This window comes from Peromyscus leucopus, chromosome 4, assembly GCF_004664715.2.
Source record: "Peromyscus leucopus breed LL Stock chromosome 4, UCI_PerLeu_2.1, whole genome shotgun sequence".
Lineage (NCBI taxonomy): Eukaryota > Metazoa > Chordata > Mammalia > Rodentia > Cricetidae > Peromyscus > Peromyscus leucopus.
The window spans coordinates 92,139,679-92,164,019 of NC_051066.1; the positions used below are offsets into that span (position 1 = coordinate 92,139,679).

Genomic DNA, 24,341 nt, shown 5'->3' on the forward strand with positions numbered 1-24,341 from the left:
GCTTCCTTTATGTTTGTCAAGTCGCAGTCGATAGCAGTTGAATGTTGTATTGTGAAGAGCCTGTCAACAGTGTGGGTCATGGTACATCACACTCTTTTCTCTTTAATGAGATACAAAGAAACATGGTAATGCTCAAACATATGTAGACTCTAGATACTCAGGTATAAAACTCTGTGATTTTGTTGAGATTTGGCAGAGACTGCAATCTCATCTATCCCCTTTTATATCTTACCAGTCTGTTAAATGCTGATTAGCCCCAAACATGGAGATTTTAAATGGAGAATTTATTTTCCCATAGTTCTGGTGTGTGTTTACTTAAATAGAAAGAAAGTACATTGAAACCCATCTCTTCCCATAGGAGAGAATAACCATTTTTTCCCTCCTAATTGAGAAGGAAAGGGTCTTTAATAATAGAAACAAACTTGCTAAGAGTAACTAAATCAAACCATAATAACCCTCAGTGTGGTCAAACATGCCTATTAGTCCTGTGCTCAGGGACTGGGGCAGGGGGTTGAGAGCTCAAGATCTTCCTGGGTTATGAGACTGTATCTGAAAAAGCAAGCAGACAGAAAATAGAGAAGTACAAGGGGTATTTTAGAAAAATATCAAGAAATAAACTACTTATGGGAAAACTGGATATGAACTTGAAAATGCTTAATACTGAGTATGTTTTGATAGTGTATGAAGCTGGTTGATTTTGGCATATTTTCTAAAGCTCCCTAGTTGATTCTAATTGTTTAGCTAAGTTTTATAAAACAAGTATTTTAAAGAGAAAATCATTATTCATAACTATTAAAATTTAAAGTCATATATTTTAAATTTAGAATTTATTTTTTTAAGTCTGTGTTTATACACTTATAAGAGAATACTCCCTTTTCTAAGATGGAGTAAATCAGGTTCACAGTATTGTGCCAGTTTATGTTTAAGGAGGAAATGCATACTTGCCTAAGCAGGTTACTATTGCTGTATTCAGCCTGTCTTGTTAAACATTGAATATCATCATCATCAAAGTTCTCTGAACTTAGTAAGTTTCTGTCACTTATATGTATGTTTTTATCCCAAAGAATAAACTCCTTTTTACCAGGGTTATGTTTCATCTCATGCCTGTTTCATGCTAGCTATGTGTCATAACATAAATGCAGTATACACTACTACTACACATCATTTTACATTAATTTATTGTAACTAAAGACACTCAACATCATAAAAGCTTATGCAGACATGGGTATGACAGGTCAGTCAGTGGAGCCTTGACTGCCCATAAGTCAGGACTGACTTCTTTTTTAACTTGAGCAACTGAAATCTTGATTTTTGAATGCTCATGTTTCCTGGATCACACACTTTAGAAATACTGTGTTAGTCACATTTTGACATCACTTAAACAACCAGAGAAATAGAACACAACTAGTCTGCTTAGCTTTGAAAGAAAGTGGGAATTTGCCAAGAGATGATAGAAGTCACTTTATTATTCTAACAGAACAGCTACAATGTGGTGTTTGAATCTATTGCCAAGCAACCCAGAAATCAATCTTTGATCTTTATAATGACATAGTCAACCATTAATACTAAAATCTAAGGCAAAATATATGTAAATGCTATGCTTAATTAACTTTAACCTCTTTTTTTTTAGGGTGCCCAGCATCAAAAAAATGAGGCTGAAGGAGGAGAAAATGATTTACAAGTAAGTAGTTTGGCTTGAAAAGAGTTACAAAACATAAACATTTTTAGGAAGTCATTAGAATTCATGTTAATAACTCACAAATTTCAAAAATGCTTTATTTACCTAGTCTTCCTGATCAGTGGAACCACTGCCTATAGGTTTGTTTTTGTAAGGAATTGACTCGTGAAGTTGTAGAGGTTGGAAGTCTAAAATCTATCAAATGGTCAGACTGGCATGATGGAACCTGGTCAGATTCCTGCTGCAGCACTGAACTGGCTTTCCAGACCCCTAGTCCTTTCTCTTCAGGATATCATCTATGTGGATAAGGCCTCACACACTGAGGGAAATCTCCTTTACTTATTGTGTATTGATTAAAATGGGGCTTGTACAACAGAAGAACATTCCAATGAACAATTTGGCTTAATGGTAGAGATTATTTACTTTTGTACATCCATGTTCCCAAATTTCTGATTCAATTTATGTTATGAAAATTGTTTGAAGCTGTTGAGTTTTGTGGAGATGTCTTATACAGCAAATAGTGCATGAGCAGAGAAGCTAACTTCTTTAAGATGAGTAGAAAGAGTGTAGGTGGAGTTTTCCTGCCCTGAACCACTTGCTCCCAAATAACCAACACAGAGACTTGTATTAATTGTAAATGATCGGCCAGTAGCACAGGCTTGTTACTAACTAGCTCTTACACCTTTGTCTATTTCTATTAATCTATGTGCTGCCCTGAGGCTCAAGGTTTTTACTTCTATCCCATTTTTGTGTGTCGAACTCATTCTGCATCTGGCTGGTGACTCTTGACTCCGCCCTTCTTCTTCCCAGCATTCTCAGTTTGGCTTTCTTGCCTTATTCTGTTTAGCTACTGGCCAGTCAGCTTGTATATTAAACCAGTCACAGCAACAGATCTTCACACTGTACAAATGGATTGTTCCACAGCAAAAGAGCGTCCTTATTTGTATTTTATGTGTGTGGGTGTTTGTCTGCACACCCACATGCATTTCGTGCCAGAGGAGTCCAGAAGAAGGAATCGGATCCCTTGGAACTGAAGTCACAGGTGGTCGTGAGCCTCCATGTAGGTGCTTGGAATAGGATATGTCCTCCCCGACCCCTTCCCCACCAAGTAGAGTGAAAGGAAGGGTGAAAGTGCCAGTACTCGGAACCAGTCATTATCCCCTCCTCCCCCAAAACACTGTTCTAAGAGTTTGTTCAGGGTTGAAACTGAAAAACAAAAACCTTAATTTACCTTAATGGTGTATAGTTTATCTAGTGATAATATGCCAGAGTTTTGGAGAATAAATGATTGGGAGTCGGGTGTGTGTGTGTGTGTGTGTGTGTGTGTGTGTGTGTGTGTGAGAGAGAGAGAGAGAGAGAGAGAGAGAGAGAGAGAGAGAGAGAGAGAGAGAGAGAGAGAGAGAGAATGTGTGCCACAGATCAGTCCGTTCCTCCACCATGTGGGTTCTAGGGGTTGAACTCAGGTCATCAGCCTTGGAGGCAAAATGCTTTTACCCATTGAGCCATTTCATTGACCCATGTGTTACTTACTTTTTACAAGTTACTTTATGACAGTTATTTGTAATGACAACTAGGATATGACCTCTTCTTTAATTTTTTCAGCTTAGTAGAAGTAAAAAATGTCAAATTTAAATTAATATCTTGAAAGGATTAAATGTCAGAGCAGGAATCTCCTTCATTAATTTATCCAGCAGATATTAAGATCCCATTCTTGGCCATCATTGTTAGATGCAAGATGTTGGGTGGCAGAGCGAGCACCTCCTGCTCTCAGCAGCTCAGTGTCTGACTCCTGCCATGAGAACTGTCCTTGACTAGTTTCAGAACAGGTCCATCGTTTGGTTTAAAATCCTCTCTTGTTCATGTTTTACTTCTGGTGTGTATTATAGCCTTGATCACAAACATAGTTGTTACTTAAGAAAGAAGTTTTAAAGAACAATGCTAAGTTTAAAGTTGTGACTTAAAAACCTTAACCACTGTGTTCTTTTATTTAGCTTCTTTTCTTAGACAAATCCAGTGAAGCAATTAAGATTTTGTGGGAGTTACTTTGTTTCTTAATTCCAGTTTGTATTTGTTTCAGTGTCATTTTTAATGTCTTTCCAATCAGAGAAGGCAGAACTTCTCCCAAGAAGAACATATCTTAAGATAATCTTAATTGATATAACCACAAAATATGCCTCACAACATACTTGAGACTGTACAAAGAAAAGACCTTAGGTGCCATGCTTCAGGGCAGAAAGAAAAACCAGCTGGTCAGAACTTAAATGTTCTCACATCTTCTTTTCACTATTGAGAAGTACTCAGTTTAATCATTTTGTAAAATGAGATGCAATAGCCAAAATGATTTAAAAGCTTTCAGTTAGCACTTGTTGTCTAAAAATAGTTTTCAGACTGTGAGAGATAAATTGTTGACATGCTGAGTTTGAAAGGCTTTACTTTTAGTAAGGCTCTGTTTCTGAGCATGAGGTGAGTGGACAGCCCTAGCTCTCTCCCGGAGTGTTTGCAATGTCGTGCACACAGCATCGCTTTTAGACACATTGTCACATGGTTCTGAAGGTTTCTGATGCTTCTTAGGTTGAGTTTGATTGTCCACACTTCACATACATTTCTGTTCATGTTTCTTAAGTGTTATCTTGGGGCTAGAATCCTAGAAATAGGTTTACCAAAAAGGGTTAGATGAAGATTTATATAGTTAGCAAGAACTGTGTAACTACTGCTTATTGTCTCAAAACTATATCTACAGTAAAGAATCTCTACAAACTTAAAAGTACCTTTAAGCCAAATGAACTTTTCATTGGAATGCTCTTCTGTTATCTAAGCCAGCACATGGACCGATTTTTTTTATAATACAATTTTTGCCAGATATGTCTTGACATTATTATGTTCCTTTCTTACTGTTTCATCACAATTATTTCATTGAGGTTGCTTAAGTAGAATATTATATATTAGTGATGTTTCTAGACAAAACTCTTAGAAAAGCACAGAATTAAAAAGTTAAGGGAAGCATGGGAAGCATTAAAACATACACCTTTAATCTGAGCCCTAGAGAGCAAGAGCCTGACAGATCTGTGTAAGTTCAAGGCCAGTCTAAATGACGTCATGAGTCCCAGAAAAGCCAGGGCTACATATTTAGTGAGGCCCTGTCTTCAGAGTCAAAGGTGTATATGAGGGGCCTGAGTTTATTCTTAATCAGAACTGTACCTGAGGAGATCTCTTAAACAGAGTAGTTGATTGTGGCCAGTTCTAAAATGAACTGACACTAGAAACATTGTACAGAAATGTTTGTTATGATGTTAGGACAACAGAATTATAGAAGTTTTTGGAATTTATAAGGTGACAAAATCTGAGCATACAGTTTTTAACTACTATATATATATGCTTATGTATATATATTTAATAATTAAGGTTTTGTCTTGTTGAATATCATCTAGCCACACATTATTCAAAAATGTAATTTGTGATAACTTCAAAAATAAAATTCTTGAGCAAGTGCAATGTGCATTTCTTTGCATGTAAGATAAAATTGAACTTTATTAAACTTTGCAGTGCATTTCTGTGGACTGTGTAGTTACTTATCTTAGGAGAATGTTCTGGAGGTTCTGCCCAGTCTCTTACAGCCTTGGTAGTTGGGACTCTTAACAGGACTTTGAGTATTAAAGAAAAAAAATCAAAAACTCTTCATGAAAAATGATGGGCCAAAGTCTGAAAAGATCAGTTTGAATCACACTAAAATGAGATAAGCAAGAAGAATAATGGGGCTTTCAGTCAGACAGTGGGTATTGAGAAGAGGAAATAGATTGGAAAGTGGCTGGAAAGGCTCGGATGTTTACAAAGTCATTTTATGGACATAGAGAGTTACTCTGCATCAATCTGGAAATCTCAGGCAAGAGTATAGAATATTGCAGTCCATTGTATCAGGTGAAAGGGAAAAGATACATTATGGTTTTTAAAAAGTGACTGGTTCACTGGTAGACTGTATTTGTATTATATTTTAAAATACTAAGATTCTTTATCAAAAGTAAGGGGAAAAGCATAAACCTAATTTTTTTTTTAAAGAAATTAACAACCTAAAAAATAATCAAACCTTTCCCCTGGTTCGGGATTGTCTAAAATGTTACATTTTCATAATATATAAGTATTACGTGCTTTATTATACATTGTGTGCATAGCACTTTTCAGACCCTTGCTTGGTCATTTCTCACATCCAAATGATGCTTTAGTTGTTTTACTGGCTGAGACCTATTTAAGTCTATACTTAAAAATCCATCAGTTGTCACTCAGCTCATGGAAGTATAGAATTCTAGCCAAGTCAGCACTGGGCTACATAACCGTTTTGTGTTTGCTCAGATACATAGTTTAAGTAAGGCTTATTGTTCGGAACAAAAAGTTTTGTTGCTTCCTTGCTGTGCTGCGGGTGGAATCCAGGGCATTGCTCATGCTAAGCAAGTGCTGGTACCCTGAGCTACATTCCCAGCTTTAATTTAGAATTCCTAAACGACTTCTCAATTAGGCTATACTTTAGTAAAAGATAACACAATCAAAGAAGTTATCTTAAAGATATAATTACCTTATAATTATTTTTGTTGCTACAACTCATGCTTATTAAAATTTTTATCTTGTAAGTATCTCAACCAGCTCTAAGGCTGATACTGTACCAAATTTATAGTAAAAAGTTGGCTGACCACTTAAATTTTCTATCATATTTTAATGAGTGAATCAAAGCCTCCGAGGTCCTTTTTCTTAGCCATTTGTGTTTTATATTGTCTTATATTCAGTTTGTGGGTAGCTAGGTAGTTTGTTTTTGAAGGTCTCCAGCAGCTAAACAAGTTTATTTCTTTTTCTTTCTTTCTTTTTTTTTTTTTTTTGCTCTTCCCAATTTTCAAATATATTTTGACAGAAAATGTTTGCCGAATAACAGTGTTTAGCCAGCTTCCTTTCAATAATTTAGCATTAATTGTCGTAATAGTTTGGGGTAACTGTTAGGAGAATTAGGTCACAATGTGACTTAACTGTTTTGTTTTTTACTAAGGAATTTTTTTTTTATTGATTTTAAAACTGCATTTTTTTTTATCAATAAGGAATTATTTAGCACTGTGTTTTGTTTTGTCTGAATTACCTGGTTTTGACATAGTTGGTGTTACTTGGCAGTGGGTCCTCCTGTGTATTTTAATCCTTACCTGCTTGGTTCCTGCTGTAGTGGCTGCTTTCATGTAAACGGGTTTACTAGATGTCACAGTTGTTTTGTGATTGAGAAAATTGTATTCTGGAGAAATTACATAGCTGGAGACTGTGGTTCTAGAGCAAAAGATAGAATTGAAAAGATCCTAGTCAGTTTATGTAATTCACTTGTTTATTGTAGAAGTAACATTAGTAAACTCTGCAAAACTCATTTAAGAAACAAAATATACATCTTGAACCTTTAAATTTGCTAATACTATAATGATTATTCCAGATTATTTTAGGATAATTTGAGTCAGTGAAAATACTCAGCCATTTCTACGTGACTGTCAAAATCTCTTCTCAAATAATTACACATTAATGGAGACAGTAGCACATGGTATCGTCTACACTGAAAAGAAATGGAAACACCTAGGACTTTGTCTTATAGTTGCTACTTCTCACTTATGTCACATTTATTTTATTATAGACATTTTTGTTTGTGATATTTTGAAATAATGTCTTAAGTGACAATCACTAGTCAAGTATATTTCCTCACCTAAGTCTTTGATGACTGATGAAACGTTTAATTAAGTGTAAGTCATTAGCATGTTCAACATGGTCATGGACCACTGTTGTTCATGTTTCTGTTCACTGTATCTATCATCAGTATAGTTTTTACTGTGTGCTTTATATTATTAATTTGCAAATTGTTATATTTACTTGAATTTTCTTTCTATTTTCTTTATCACCTATGTATTTGTATTACTCTCAATGTAGTTAAAGGCTTTATCATTGTATCTCTATGAAACAGTAGCCTTTCATTTCCTTTGAGTTATTTTTAATAAGGTCGGTGTTCATGAAGTGTAAATGTTCTAAATTTCCTCTTGTTTTGGCATGGCATTCAGATTGTGTGCTTTTGAGTTCAGGGAATTGCCGCCTTTCGTAGCAATGGTAATGGCATAGACTTACTCATTGTGCTGAAGTGTCTTTCTTTGTTGATGTTATTCCCATTAGACCACTGAAGAGGACGCTTCTCGTTCCCTAGTGAAAGATCACCTTTTCCAGCAAGAGACAGTTGTTACCAGTGAGCCCTACAGAAGCTCAGACATAAGACCTTTACCCTTTGAAGATCTGAATGCCAGAAGAGTCTACTTGCAAGGCAGCCAGGTGAGGAAATGCATACTATTCGTATGTGTAGCATATATAAACTGGTGTGCCACAGAAGAACACCAAGACCCTTTGTTGTTTACCAGGTTAAAAATAAACAAAACCCAGAAAAGGTATTGATTTTCACTTAAATGTTAGTCAGACGAGATTGGGTGCATTCAGGGTGGTATGGCCATAGACAAGTTAATGTAGTGCTCTGTAAAAGGGCACGGGGATGTGAAGATGAGTGCTGCAGACAGGGAGGAGGGAGTATCATAGTTCAGGCTGTTGTGATACAACTTGAACTGGGTAACTCAAACAGCAAGGTTTTTGTTTGTCTCTTTCATCCTACAGCTCTAGCAGTTAGAATGACGGAGTTGGAGTGGCTGTGGTAAGGGCCTTTTTTCCTAGCTGGCCAACTGCTGCCTTCTTGCCATGTCCCCAGTTGGTTGGGAATGATAGAAATAAAGACAGATGTGGCTCTAACAAGGACACTAATTCTGTCAGATCAGGAGTTCTGTTCTCATGATCTAACAATCAGCCAAAGGCCTATCTCCAAATAACTGTTACATAGAGGAAGCTAGAAATTCCACATTTGATTTCAAGAAGAGACATGCAGTTTCCATTACAAAGAACACCATGAGCAAAGGTGTATATAATCTGGAAGAAAACCACAACATATTAAAAACAAAGGGAAAAAAAGCAGAGAACCGGCACCAGATTATTGAATGTTCAAACTGTGGAAATCACCTTGTATTTTATCAAGTGTGTTTTTCACCAACCTGGTACACAGTTGTGTATTGGGTTATACAAATACCAGAGACAAAACACAGAACATTTATATGGTTTGTCAATTTTACTCAAAAACAATATGAAGTCATTGTCCCATTTGCATTCCCACAGGTAGTTGACAATTCCTGGGGCACTTGGTATTACTCTACCTCTTTTCTTTTATACTGAAGTAGTCACTAGGTAGAAATAAATAGTATTTTATTGTGATTTTAAGTTTTATTTCCCTGATTGCTAGTATATTGAGCAGCTGTTCTCCTGTGGAATTCTCTTATAAAGAACCTAAAAAGTCTTGCATGTCTCATATTGAGTTGCCTGGCCTTTTCTTACTGAATTGCAGGGATATTTCTCTTGCATTATTTTAGAACTAAGTCCTTTATTGGGTACATGCCTTATAACATCTTCATAGTTCAGGATTTGTTTTTTTGTCTATAAATTGGGTAGTACTAGAATCTGCCTCCAGGAGTTAGGAAACTACAATGACAAAATGTGATATATAAAGCACTTGGGGAAAGTATTTTGTTAAATAAAGAAAACAATATTATTCCTAGTCTCTTATAATTCAAATGTGTCCTGATCTCCAAGATTATAGACAGAGCTAGATAGTAACTGTCTCAGCAGGAATTAAATGTGATGGGTTTGTTTCCTTTAAAGCTATACATTTATTTGTTGAGGGTTAATATACAAAATTATGCGTTTGATGATTGTAGCACGAATCTTAAAAGGTCTTAATAAAAACAAACCCGGAGTCAGGTATTGGGTGAATGCTAAAAGATCAGAGAAATAGAACCAGCCACAGCTAACCTCACCTCACCAATTCCTCAGCGGATCTCGTTTCCTCAAACTGGAAACTTTTGTGTCCTCATCCGAATAGATCTCAGCTGAAATGCTGCTCAAAAGCCTAAAAGCTTAACAGACTCTAGTTCCTGGTTTTCATGCCTTCTATACCTTTCTGCTTCCTGTCATCACTTCCTGGGACTAAAGGCATGTGTCACCATGCTTTGCTGTTTTCAGTGTGGCTTTGAACTCACAGAGCTCTGGATGGATCTCTACCTCTAGAATGCTAGGATTAAAGGTGTGTGTGCCACCATTTTCTGGCCTCTATGTCTGTCTAATGGCTGTTCTGTTCTCTGACCCCAGATAAGTTTATTAGGGTGTACAATATATTGGGGGACATAGTATCACCACAAATGATGGTGCTTTCATACTTACCAAGAGTAAAACACCCTTGTGTTCAGCACAATGGTGTTAGGATTCCATACTATTTGTATTTGGATATAATCTGAAAGGCATCATGGAGAATATCCCACAGTACAGAATCCAGCCCTTAGTTTGCAGAGCAGAAACCTCATTTTGTTTTTCAAAATAACTAAATTAAAGTCCCTTTTCTAAGATTCAGATACTTCAGTTTGAGGAAATGATACATAAAAATCAGAATCCAAGAGGATTATATAACCAATATCTTATCATCTTAGCACATATTCTACATGCACTAGTTCATGATCTGGGCAACCACTGAAAACCTCTTGGTGTGAGTATAAGTGTTCAACAGAGGAATTAATATGCTTGAATATTTAGTTGTCTGCTTCAGAGTTATCTTAATGGCGGATCCTTTTCTACAACAGAGAAGCTACCTTTTCAAAAGGACTGGACAGTTGCCCTGTTGAACTATAAAGTCTAGAATGTTACCTTACTTATAGCTACCAAATTTAGCTGCCATGTTTATAAATTCTTCCAGAAGACACAAGATTGTGTGGTAAGACACAAAGAGCCTTATTTCTCAGTACAGTGTAGTAGCATGACCTTCATTTTCATGTTGGTTTCCTTGTTTTCTAAAACATCAGGTTGGTGTTTGCTCAGGATGTACAAAGTAGGCTTGCGTTATAGAGCTTAGAGCTATAGAGGACTAGTTCTCACAGTACTTGCAGGAGCTATGCAAGCTGCCAAGGGAGAAAAGTACTCAGTAGACATACCCAGTTGTGACACCCCCATAATGATGTTAATATTCGGAAAGATGCAATAGTGGTGCTTGTATTCAGTGAGTGACCAACAGTCGTCTAGTTGGACATTGGGTCCACTGAGTAGGAGGGGAGTTGGCCAACTCTCTGTGGCTGGTAAAGGTCACAGGCCCTAGAGAAGAACCCCCTACTGCCACTTTCCTAAACCAGTTTAATTTCTGACTGTATTTTAAATACTTACTCTTATACCCACAGATAAAAGGCTTGGGGAACATGGAAGAAAGATTAAAGAGCCAGAAAACTAGGACAACTGCTGTGAGATAGTGTCTTCTCTATATGAGAGAGAAGCTGCAGCTGTGAAAAGTCAACAATATGGCTGCCTAAGCAAGACCTGAAAACTGAACACCAGTTGGTATGCCAGCATAGGGGAGTTCTCACAAGGACTCACTCCTCGATGAAGAGCTGTAGGCAGTTAATGGCTCCTGAGAGAAGGAGAGTTCAGGAACAAGCCCCTGCTGAGCTAATCCCAAACACATGAGAAGTATCAAAGGGACTCAGCTGGTTGTATTTCTAAATTTATGTGTATATATTTAACAATAACAATTAAGGAATAAGAGACCATGAATTTGAGAGGGAGTAGCAGAGGACACAGAAGGAGTTGGAAGGAGAAGAGAAGAAAATAATCTAAATGTATCTAGAAATTTATATGAAATGCTAAAAATTAAAACAGAACCTTAAACTTCAGGAAGTCAAGACTGTAACCGGCCTGACTGTTTTACTTACGTCTTCCTTTCTCTGGGTACTAAATAGTCCTGCCTTCAGAGAGAGAGAGCATTTTCTCTTTCAGGGGATTCCCTGTGCATATATCCTTAAAAAGGTCCGAAACAAAGGTGGACAAACATATATCCAGGAGATTTGCAGAAGGGAGCTCTGTGGGAAAGTGTCCCCAATACTAGCTTTGAGTCTTCCCTCCAGAAATGCTTACAGACGTTGCCACTGTTTTTCTTTGGCTCCTTTAGTGTTCCATGGGCTGTTTAAATGGTTTGTATAGATAAGTACATTGTTTGAAAATGATAATACTCAGTGAAGGCTTAGTTCAACCAACTGGCATGAAAGTCATTATAGCTGCTTTTCTTACCATGAACAAGATAATGTTTATGAATTGAGGTCATGATCAGAGGTTTGTGAAATGTAGGAGCACCTAGAAGCCACCACACAACCCAGAAGCATTCCAGCCTGCTCCTTACCTTTACCCCTGTTACTTTGGTTTTCATGTGCTTAGTGTTCTGCTTTTCTGAATCTCTACACTTTGTCTTTTTCTTCTGACAGGCTTGATGCTTTTCTCCAGCTATTTGCATGTGTCAGTTTCTTAGGGAGTGCATAGGTGGGTTTTTGATGTTGGTGTGCAGTAAAAGACTCCATGACAAATTGGTCCAGCCCTTCTTAAACTTTCCCCTCTAGCAACCCTCCTTAGCATAAGAAATTTTTGTGTGACCATGGGTATGTATGGATATAAAATAGGTATACAAATGATAACTTTTAAGTCGACTTTAAAACAGCTCCTTGGCAGCATTTAAATTTACCAGAGACAAATGCAACATGTGCACTAATAAGATTTTTACATAAATAAACCAGTGATTTGTGGTGAAGAGCATTGGTTGCTCTTCCAGTGGACCCCAGTCCTCTTCCCAGAACCCATATAGGACCCACAACTGTAACTCCAGTTCCAGGGGATCCAGTGCCCTGTTCTAGCCTCTACAGGCACCAGGCACATACATGATGCATAAACATATATATAGACAAAACACTTATAAACATAAAATTAAAAATTAAACCTTGCCTCAGGTGCAATATTTAATACTGCAAAACATTGTGTGTCTTAAAAAAAATTCTGAATTGATCAATATTTTGATTTATTACTGTCAATGCTGAGAATGTCACTTCTCACAAATACAAAATAGCAGGTATATGTTTAGAGCCATTTCAGAAATTTGCAGGTAAATCTCCTAATCAATCCTTTACCAAAATTTGACTTTTTTGTAAGTCAGCAACTTTTGAAATAAAATACTGTTAGCGGTACAGTCTAAAGATGGAGTGCTGGTACATGCTGAGGAATGGCAGCAGGAAAATAATAAAGCCCATTTCACAGTTAAACCACTGTGACACTGTAAGTGCAGGAAGCCTTTTGTGTACAGTAAGGAGACTGCCGTTCATACACAGTCTTCGTTCTAAGCCAGAACGTTTCAGGCAGGGTTCCTAGGTGTGAACTGCAGGCATGTACCATGCAGTGTCGCCTTGTGTGTATTTAGACTCAGGCTGCGGAGAAGTGGTAACGTGGGTAAGTGCTGTCAGAATCACCCCAGATTGATGAGGTTTGATTTTGAATTCATTTTTTTTTTGGGGGGTCTGGTTGTATCCTTGGAAACCCCCAGCTGTTTCCTTTTTAATTTTATTTATTATTTCGAATTCCACATTATTTCAAATATGTGACCTCATGAGGTCACTACTCAGTTTAAGAAGATGCAAGTTAGACTACATAAGTAATGTATGCTTTGTGCATAGGGAGTGTATATTGATCAATACAAATTCCAGTAATTGGAAATAGCTGTTATTGTTGATAAATTATTTAAGAACATGCTGTCATATCAAACCTCATATTGAGTAGTAAACTAAATGTTATTTTGCTGTGTGCTCTGAATGCTAGTCCTTTTTGAGGTTTGTCTGTGGCTCCTGTGTGTGTGTGTGTGTGTGTGTGTGTGTGTGTGTGTGTGTTGTTGTTGTTGTTATTTTAATAAACAAGGATTTTAACTTTTAATGTAGTATCAGTGTTGTATTGTTGGTGTTAATTAGTAAATTCCTCTCGTACTTATCTTGCCATTTTCCTCCCTGTTGTGAAAGTTTTGTGACTTTTGTCCTTAACACAGCTCGATATGTTTTCTTCTGTAGTGGAGCTCCAGTTGTTTTTATTTCCTGCATAGAACTGATTTATTAGAACCTCCCCTATTGGTGCACAGTGCTGTGTGTCACATACAGAAAGTCCCTGTATTGGAGCCTTTCCTGCTGGTTCATAGTGTCCTGAGTGTCACATACCAAGCTTACCTGTATGTCTGGGTCTGTTTCTAGTGTTTCTGATAAGATCTGTTACCATTTTGTCTGTTTCTGTACCACATTGTCATCTTTAGATTCCATCTCTGTAAGAAATGTTAATGTTCAGCAAGTGTCCTAACTTAGCAGCTTGTTCAGTTTGTTTGATTTAAAAAGAAAACTTTGTGTTTTATATTTGAGTTGTTTTGAATCAGTGCATTAGCTTAGGGAGGCTTTGGTGTCAATCGTGAAGATGGTACATCCTTCTATATAGTTCTTCCTCTGTTTCTCTTAATTTTATATTTTCTTCAAGAAAAGGGATTGTATGTCAGATTTACTCTTTTGTACTATTTTGTTGCCATTATGAGTAGAATGCCATTATGAGTAGAATCCTTTTAAGAAGTATCTTCTGGCTTTTGAGCTGATAAATTATCCTAAAGATAATAGAAATACCATGTATTCCCAGTGTTTTCAAAAGCAGCACTTAATTGCAGTGTCTCTTTTAACACCTTTGTTAAATGAGTGTAAAACCAGTATTGTCCATTTGTCTCTTTACTTACAGGTCACGGGGGAACAGTATCCATTAACTTGGATAGTTGCAGAATGTGTATGTGTTTATATGGGGTGTGTATATGTGATTTTTGAGATAGTAAAATAGAGATATAAGAGAAAATGGACATTTTTACTTTGTAAAGTCTATTCCTAGAGCAAAATAAAACAACTATTACAGGAAGTTTGGGTTTTTTTTTTTTCTTCTAGCACCGTAGATTGAAACCAGGGCTTTGTACGTGCTAGGCAAATGCGTTACCCCAGAGCTATAACCCTTGGCCATTAAGACTACGTACTTTTTAACTTAAGGTCATTATATTAAGTCAAGAAGTTTTCCTCTTACTTCCTTCTCTGTAATGTTCCCCTATTTATAATAGTTTAACAAATAGTTTATTCTCTGTTTCCTTCATGGAGTCTTACCAGAACTTTTAATCCATACTCGTCTCTTTTCCTGTTAATTCCTGAATTCTTATATGTTCTACATATAAACCTCATACTTCATATAGAACACATGTGTGTTGCTGTTTTCAAATGATACTTTAATTATTAAGTGTAGCAGGGTTTAGATCAGAATGTTTCAGTAAAACAATAAAAAGAATACAGAATGACTGAAATACTGATGATGATTAACATGGAAGTTCATTATATTCTTTACTTTTTATGTCTAATTTTACTATAAAATTCTAAAAAGTAAACTGATAAAATTTTAACCACAATCTATTGAGTTTTCATGTTCTTTACAACTCAAGCTAAGAAATCTTATCAGGACATTAACTGCCCTCATTTTTTAAAAACATAATTCATATACCATAAAAATCTCTCCTGTTAGTGTATTTAAGTTTGGTTTTAATATATTTACAAGATTGTACAGTCACTTCTACTCCATTCCATAATATTTCTATTACTCCAAAAAACCCATTGTGATTATTGTGCCTTGCCCCTCCCATTTTTGTTGTTTTGACAGGATTTTACTTTGTAGCCCAGGCTAGACTAGAACTGTAATTTTCTAGTCCAGGTTATCCTTAAGCTCTAGTGATCTTCCTTTCTCAGCCTCCTGAGTGCTGAGATTACAGGCATGGGTTACCATACCTATCTTCTGTGTTATTTGGTTTGGGTGGTAGGTTTTTTTTGGGGGCGGGCAAGGGATAGTTTGGTGCAAGATATTACTTGCTAAATTGGATTTTAAATGCATTTTACAACAACAGAATATTCTTTCCAAGAGTAAAATGGGGAGGAAGTGATTCTGCTTTTCATTCCTTTTATTTTTTAAAGATTTATTTTGTGTGTATGAATGTTTTACCTGCATGTGTGATGCACAACATACATGCATAGCAAACATACATGTGTGGTTCCTGTGGAGGCCAGAAAACAGCTTGGATCCCTAGGAGCTGAGTTACAAATGGCTTTGAACCATCGTGTGGGTGCTGGGAACCAAATCCAAGTCCTCTGTAAGAGTAGCAAGTATTCTTAACTGCTAAACTATCTCTCTAGCCTGATTCTGCTTTTTATCCAAACAGCTTTTTGGTGTGTGCGGTGGTGAAGAGGCTGGTTAGGCATGATTTTACAACTTATCAGGTGTAAAGGCTTGAAATGTATGTTGTACTTGGTTTTGTTTAAAGTAAGAAATTTATACTGCTGTCACTTAAAATAGAAATTATTGGAATTTTAGATGCCGTTCAGTCAGCAAGGCCTGGACATTCAGAGCCGAAGTATGGAATATGTACAGAGGCAAATATCTAAGGAGTGTGGGAGCCTAAAGTCCCAAAATAGGGTAAGTAATGGTCATTTGTCTCTTGGCCTGAAATGCAGCAGCTCAGCATCCAAGTCTAATTTCCACTTGAGTGAAATGTACATGGGACTTACTCAGTATGTATCTGCTGTGTCTCTATACGTAGGCTCTATTCAGCCTGAGTGGCTTTTGACTCTGCATCATCAGAGTAGGACAAAACAGGAACTCATGTTGTTAATTTATGCACTGCATCCTTCACTTTATACTCTGGCCTTCACGTGCCCTTCTCACATAGAGAATAATAATAGCACCTGCATCCAGGGGTCCAGAAGGCTTGTCCCACTCCAACATGTACTCTAATTCCCAAGTCTTAAACTATCATTTCAACAAAGTGTAGATAACCCCTGGGAAATGATTCATCTTGAGACAAAATTCCTCTCCAGCTGTGATCCTGTGGAACCAGACAGAAGATAGCTTCTAGAATACAGTGTTAGGAAAAGTGTAGAGTAGAAAATAGACAGTCCCATTACAGAACTGAGAAACTGAAATGAAGATGCCATAGTTCATCCTAAGGGAGTCCAAACCCTAATAAGAAGAATTTAGTTCCATTTTAGGACTTGGAATTAATCATCTTTGGTTTTGTGGGTTGTTTCTTCTTGCCCTCTTGAGTTGGTGATCCTCCCTGCTTCCTCCTCACCCCTAGTATCAGTATTGACATCAGGGTCCTAGAATACCATAGCATGGCCTACTGCAATAAAAGATTAGCCTTCCCTCTTGAACTGTGGGAACATGTCTCAGCCCTACCTCCAGAGTCAGGCTTCTTTACTGGAAGGATGGACTATGCCTGTAGCCACACAGTGCTCTTGGCCTGTTTTGCAGAGACCCAGAGATGAAACCTTCTGTCTTCATCCTGTACTACCTGCTTAGTCCATGTTGGCAGCACTTTGCCTTATCCAGCCATGTGCCGGGTATCCTCTCCACTTCCCCATTGTTTGCAATAAAAGTGCGCTGAGAATTATCCAAAGTTTTAGTTTCACTTTGCTTAGGAAGTCCTTTATCATTGTGTGCAAGCACAACCGCCCACACACCTGCCATACACACACGGTATTGTAAACAGAAGAAAACTGTGCCACACTTTCAGCACTTCTGCTCAGTATTGTTACTTCCAAGTTCTACCTTCCAAGTGTACCAAACCTGATTGATCTCGTCACTTACATTTTCTTTCTCCCAGTGTCCAGTAGCACGTTCTTGTTTCTGTCCTAGTCCTCACCAGCAGGCCCTTATAGGCCATTTTCTACTAGTAGTTTCTGAGGCTCTGACATGTGTCATAAAACATTTCTAGTCAGGAATCATTACCTGTTTATGTTTTTAAAGATACTACAATGGCAGCCAGCTCTATGGCACTTAAAAAAAAAAAAAAAAAAAAAAAAAAAAAATGTAAAATAGAACCAGTAGGTGGACCTTTTAAGGAATTGGCTTTTACAGTAATGGGATATAAATCCAAAATCTAGTCCAGGTCTCATGGCACAGACCTATAAGCCCAGCTACACAAGAGGCTGAGGCAAGAGGAATGAGAACACAAGACCAGCCTAGATAGCTTAGTGAGGTCCTGTAACAAGATACAAAGTGCAAAGAACTAGTTGGTGTAACTCAATGGTAGAGTGCTTGCCTAGCAGGCACAAGATCCTAGGCTTAATCTCCAGTACTGGAGAGAAATAATAACCCAACATCTACAGATAAGCCATTGGTTTGGAGATGGAGGAAAACTGGAGCCTGAGTACAAAGGCTCCCTGCTGGCAGAACTTCATCTTGCCATGCCAGAGAGACAGTTCAGTTTTAGGTATTATCTGATTAGATATGGTCCACCAGTTGAAGTGTTGATCTCATCTAAAACTTTTTCACAGAGCTCCTTGAATGAATCCCTAGATAGGGTCGCTTCATCAAATTGACATAAAATTAACTGTCATAGTCCTTTCTGCAATTTTTATCTTGTCTAGGTCCCTTTGAAGTCAATCAGACACGTCAGCTTTCAAGATGAGGATGAAATTGTCAGAATAAATCCTCGAGATATCTTAATACGTCGGTATGCAGACTACAGACATCCGGACATGTGGAAAAATGACTTGGAGAGAGACGATACTGACTCCAATATTCCATTTTCTAAACAAGACAGTAAAAAATCAGACTATCTCTACCACTGTGGAGATGAAACTAAGTTAAGTTCCCTGAAAGACTCTGTGGTATTTAAGACACAGCCTCCCTCGTTAAAATTTAAGTCGAAACGAAGAAAAGAGGATGGGGAACGTTCTCGCTGCGTGTACTGCCAGGAAAGGTTTAATCATGAAGAAAATGGCAGGGGAAAATGCCAGGATGCTCCAGATCCTGTTAAAAGATGCATATATCAAGTTAGTTGCATGCTCTGTGCAGAGAGCATGCTGTATCATTGTATGTCAGACTCAGAGGGAGACTTTTCTGACCCTTGTTCATGTGACACTAGTGATGACAAGTTCTGCCTAAGATGGTTAGCCCTGGTAGCTCTGTCCTTCATTGTACCATGTATGTGCTGCTACGTCCCTTTGAGAATGTGCCATCGCTGTGGTGAGGCGTGTGGGTGCTGTGGTGGGAAACATAAGGCTGCTGGGTGAAGCAGTCCAGGGCCAACACGAGCTTAAAATCTTCATCTCCAGGAATTAGCTAACTTGGATTTGTGGAAGCTGTTGGCAAGCAGTATGGAATCTTGCCTGGTATTGGGGCCATGCTTGGAGGAAGCAGAACTCGTCAGTTCTTGTGATTTACAGATGCCAGCCGTGCCGATGTTTCCCTGAGTGCATGGCATGTTCTGGGACAGATCATAGAGCATTTGCAGAAGAAAGTCATTTCTGGTTATTGACTACAACAGGTCAACATAGATTATGATCCAACTAAAAGGGATTAATTTTGGCATTTTTATATTTATGCACTAGGTGACGGGACTTTTTAAAGATACGAATTTTTTAGGACATTAACTAAAAAGTGCACTAAGAGACAGTTGATTTCAGTACAGAAAAGTTAATACTTGGAAATTAAAAGAGAAAACAAGTACAACTAAATCATTTATTAGTTGTTTTTTGAAAGCAGTTTTATGTATAAATAACAAATGTTTATATTTAACTAAATGTAAGGTACGAACTATGACATATTAAACTTTTCTTGCCCTTCCTAGTTCTGAGGTAGATGTGCATATATCTACCACCACATTCCATGTAGTTTGAGTATTTAACTCATCTAGTTAATAATGTTTGTATCCATGTGAAAGATTTGATATGTTCATCCTCATTTTTCTTTGGCTGCAGTTTATATTGAGTTATTATCTGTACATTCTGGAACTCTAAACTCTTTAAAATACTCTAATAGCCTTGAGTGACCAACTTTTTTTTTTTTTAAGCACAGATGTAATTGTCTAATGTTCTGATGGAAACGTAACACTTATTTTTATATCAAGAGACTGAGTAACTATAGAAGGGAAAGCGAGGGTTTTTAGTTGTTCTGTTTTTGTGGTATTCATCCAGCAAGTTGTTTTCTTTCAGAGTTTCCTCCTTCAAAAAAACTTAACCTTGTTCATAAAGGTTTTACAAGGCAGGAGCATTAACTGGATAGTTAGTGTGAAGCAGTTTCTTCTTGAGTCTCTATTTATCATTCTGCTAAACCGGAATGTACACAGCTGTTTCACTGATTTTTTTTTTAAGCTTAATCCTCTGTGTGTATTATTACATAACAATAACATTTTTCAGCTGCATTTTATTTCAGCTAGCCAGGAGCAAAGTTACTTTGCATTAAAATGTATGCAGAACTCTTCCAGGAAAGTATTTAATCCGCCATTGTGAATGGAAGATCTTGTTCATCAGATCTTGTTCATCACATCCTGTTGCAGAGCATTTGTATTATGGGATGTTTGATTTACAGAATGGTATGGTATGTTTCAACAAACCTTTTAAAAGTGTTTTGGGGTCAAATTATCTTTTTTTAAAAATGTTACTTTAAAATTCTAACCATCTGAGGGATTCTTTGAAAATATTCCCTTGACACTTGAGCAGTGTGCCTTTTTTTTCCCTTTGCTTACAGTTTCTGAAGTGATAGAAAATCACACAGGTTTTCAGTGTCATTTCTGTACCATTACTTTATGTGTCACGCTTCAGCTTGTGTTAGCTTTCTTCTTTTGCCCCAGATCAAACTGAGCAATGTATATATAACACTATCTGTCTGTAAGATACTTTTTTTAAGAAAGCATTTATATTTATATGACAGCTTGAACTGACAACATTATGTATATAGATCATCTTGAAGTATTATTTCACATTGAAAAGAAGAAAAATATATTGATAACTATAGATGTTATGAAGAAGAGGTTATTTCTAGTTTTGTACTAAAAATCAATTGGATGAACTAAATCCAAAACCGGACACTGTAGCAGCAATTTTAAGTCTTATTTTTACTGTTTCTATATTTGGAGGCTGCTACACAGATGATCTTCATCCCTGACATTTTCAGATAAACTTGGTTTCCTAGAGCAGACTGTTAACTTTAAAATTCCTTTTTATTGTTGAAATAGAAATACTGGTTTTCTTTCTGAATGAATATTCATATTTGTAAGTATGGAGTTTATAATTCAGGTTGGAGCAAGGTGTGAATAACTGAAGAAAATAACTTGCTGGCTATGTAGGAAATGCCGTGGAAATGAACTGTGTATATACTTCGGGAAGAACAAAATTAATCATTTTTCTGTTAAGCACTAGTCACTATAGTGCATCTCCTGGTTCTCTACTGTATTTTATATGCAACATACATGCTTTAATATTTTAATGTTTGTGCATTAATATTTTCAGTTTGTTTAACCACTTTGCTGCTAAGATTTTGCCATCCTGTTCTCATTTTTTTCCTTTACAGTTTTAAACATTTCTCTTCATTAAAAACTATGGTAATGAAATTGGTTTTTTTTTCCACCTTGGATTTTTGTAATTAGCATATATGAATTCAAACCAGTCCAGAAAAGTAGCTGATGATATAGTAGTATTGAGTCCCTATGTAAATCAGTTGGGCAGTTTAATACAATTCCCAAGCACGTAGAGGTGGATTTGGGAATGATTTCTCATTCGCTGTACAGATTTGGCACTGCCATTGGGCGTTTCCTTTAAAACTCCCCTTGTGTCTAAAGTTTAAGCAGATGGCTCAACAAAACTGTTAGAGTAAAAGTAAATTTCGAAAATCATCAGAATGGCGTGACCAGAAAGAATTCTGCCTGGTGGGCTCGTTTGCTCAGAATCAGTAGTTCTCAAGTGATTCTTGTGGCTTCACGGGGAAGCCTTTGATTTGTTGAGCAGGAATACTTGTGGAGTCCCAGTGCCACCTGCTGGATGATTTTAGACCAGCGCCAAGAGATGGAGATGGTGTCTGCCCTGTAAAGGGCTGTTCAGAGGGTGGCCCACTGCCTACCAGAGAAACCAGGGGTAAGGAACAGCTCAAAGGAATGTAAATAAATCTTTCCTCAAATGCATTTTTTGGTTGCTGGAAGATTTTAAGCACTTTTTTCTTACATATCCTATTTTAAAATATTTATTGAAACTTGGAACTGGCAGTCAAACTTATGTATGTACTGAAGCAGTTATACAACCAGTTCCTTTAACTGAGAAGCCATTACCAAAATGGTATTCCTATTTTCTTCCCAGTGCCAGTCAGGGAGAATTTTTAAAAAAATAAACATAATTGCCTGTATTTTCTCATGACAACTCCAGAGAGTGTGTGTGTTTCTAAGTAGATGATGATGATGATAAGACAGGGCTTAAATTTAAAGGGAAAAACTTGAAACTACCTATTTCCATTGGTTATTCAGCAGTGCCTAAAATGAGCTTCTGAAATGATACAAATGCACTTTGAATTCATGTGTATAGTGCCAGCTAAGTCCTTGGGTGAGCCTAGCTATCCTCTTCCTCTCCCTCTCTCCTTCTCCCCTTAATGAAGTGGCACACAGGTATTTCTCATACTCCTGTCAGTCTTCAGAGTGAGAAAGCATGTACTTTTCCTCTAAATGGGCAAGGTAGAGAGTTTTATGGGTCTTCTGTTGAAATTGAGTATCTGATTATATTTGGAATGTGTAACTTCGATTAATGTGTTTTTAAAGTAATTTTAATTGTAGTCCAACAGTGTAATTGAGCAAGTGTAACCTTTCTCTGAAAAATAACTTGGAGAACCTTAGTTAACGGATAAAACCAATTCATCACTAAAATGTTGACTGGGCTTCCAGAATCACATTTCTAAGTATTAGGGGAAACACTAGGAAGTTGCTATAAATGATATGAGGGCCATGTGTGTTTTATGGTGAGTCAAACTAAAAATCTTAAGAACTTGTACACGCTGACAGAGATGATTTATACAAACCAAAAAGTGGGCGGGGAGGAAAGGAGAATTACAGGGGGCATCAAGGTCCCCGTGGCCTAGCAGCCTGACCATTAGAAACCTTTCAGTTGCTTTGGTATACTAACGTTACCCATTGTCCCAAAAGCTAGAATTGAAAAAGTTGTCAGTGTTTGAAAATTTTCAAAAATAATCTAGTCGAAAGCCTTTGTATTAAAGATACACAAGTTTTTGTGTGAACATTTCCAGTGTGTAGGATGTTTTGCTATTTCCTTGACCTCAGAAGTGCCTCACGTGTATATTACCCCCACTAGGAGCCTAACTGCATCCTTTCTAACGAGCAGTGGAAGCCTGTTTAACTGCTGTCCTAATGCATCTCCCCACATAGAGTCAACTAGCTTGAGAGTTGTGAGTATATAATGTAAATATGCACATATGAGTTTGTAACTGCTTTTGTTCCATCATACCATGTAATTGGACTTATCAGATGGTAGACGATTTGTTTCAGTGATTTCCCTTCTCCTGGAATTACCTGATTAAACCAATCATGAAATTTAAAAGGGCTTTTTCTTACTTCTTCAGAGCATATGCTATGTAAGATGGTAATCGCTAGAGAAGAAAGCAGGCAGGCTAAGCACCTTCATCTGAAGTGGGGTTTCATTCTTCAGAGTCATATTCTCTAACTGAAAGTTCACCTGCAGTTTGACTTCATGACCTCACCCTTGATCCAGAGAATTATTTAATTTACATAATTACTGGTTTGTACCCATGCTGCAGTTACTAGCTACCTTAAAGATGTGTGGCAAATGTTTAACAAACTATAAACGTGTGTGTGTGTGTGTGTGTGTGTACACGTACACTAACCACTTGGCCTTTGTATTACGTCAAAAACAAGGGGGAACTGTTAGGGCAGTATCAATTGTGATACTATCACGACACCAAAATAATGTTTTTAGGTTATTGTGTTACAATTGTAGTCATTTGAAGAATGAACTATACCCAGATTGTACATGGTACAAAATCATGTTTGTTTATAGGCTTTGAGAAAGTTTTTTATGTTCACATAAGGTCAATACCAAGTATAAGAGCAGTTTTATATCAGTGAAGTTAAATTGGGTTTCTGTGATGCGATTAATATAGTGGCATATGCAATAATACTCCTTAAAGGAGCAACCAGATAGCTGAAGAGGTGGCTCACGGGTTCAAGGTGCTTGCTTACTCTTCAGGTGACCTGAGTGGTTCCCAGCATCCACATCAGGCTGCTCAAACAATGACGTGTAATTCCAGTTCTAGGGGATCTGATGCACTCTCTGATTATGGAGGAGACAGACAGACAGACAGACAGACAGACACACACACACACACACACACACACACACACACACACACACACACACACGGCATACGTTCATACAGACACATACCTGCACATAAATGATTAAAAATCTGTCAATGTCTGATAGTTGGAGTGAATTTAGTTAAAATTAATCGTTCTGAGATATGAGTTTTTAGATCTTTGAAATAAATGATAGTTCAAAACTCCATTTGTAATATTAAGTCTAACATGAATAACTAGAATGTTATTGTTCCATGAAGTACCCTATACCTGGTCACTTCTAATCCTTACTTAACTATAATGTATGGGTCCTTTTTCCTAAGAGGAGACTCTGGAGGTTAAGAAGTGCTCCTGAGGTCCCATGAGTGAACACCCTGGTCTGAACCCTTGTCTCTGACTCTAGAGTCCTGGTGCACTTTGTCTGTCTATGACAGGTTCAGACACACTTCGTAGGATTAAAAGGGTCATGTGAAATAAGTGTTCACTCTAGAATTAGATCATGAGGCAGTTATTTTTTCTATTCCCCTT

At 37.2% G+C, this 24,341-nt stretch overlaps 1 protein-coding gene across 1 annotated transcript in view; it reads left to right on the plus strand.

Moving 5' to 3' along the window:
* Positions 1-23,037, plus strand: part of Spred1 (sprouty related EVH1 domain containing 1) — an 80,009-nt gene extending 56,972 nt beyond the window's left edge. The window contains 5 exon segments of the mRNA XM_028888084.1: positions 1,631-1,644; positions 1,646-1,681; positions 7,850-8,002; positions 16,031-16,132; positions 18,088-23,037. Of these exon segments, the coding sequence (XP_028743917.1) occupies positions 1,631-1,644; positions 1,646-1,681; positions 7,850-8,002; positions 16,031-16,132; positions 18,088-18,735 (953 nt within the window). The 3' untranslated portion in view covers positions 18,736-23,037.
* Positions 23,038-24,341: the final 1,304 nt, after the last annotated feature.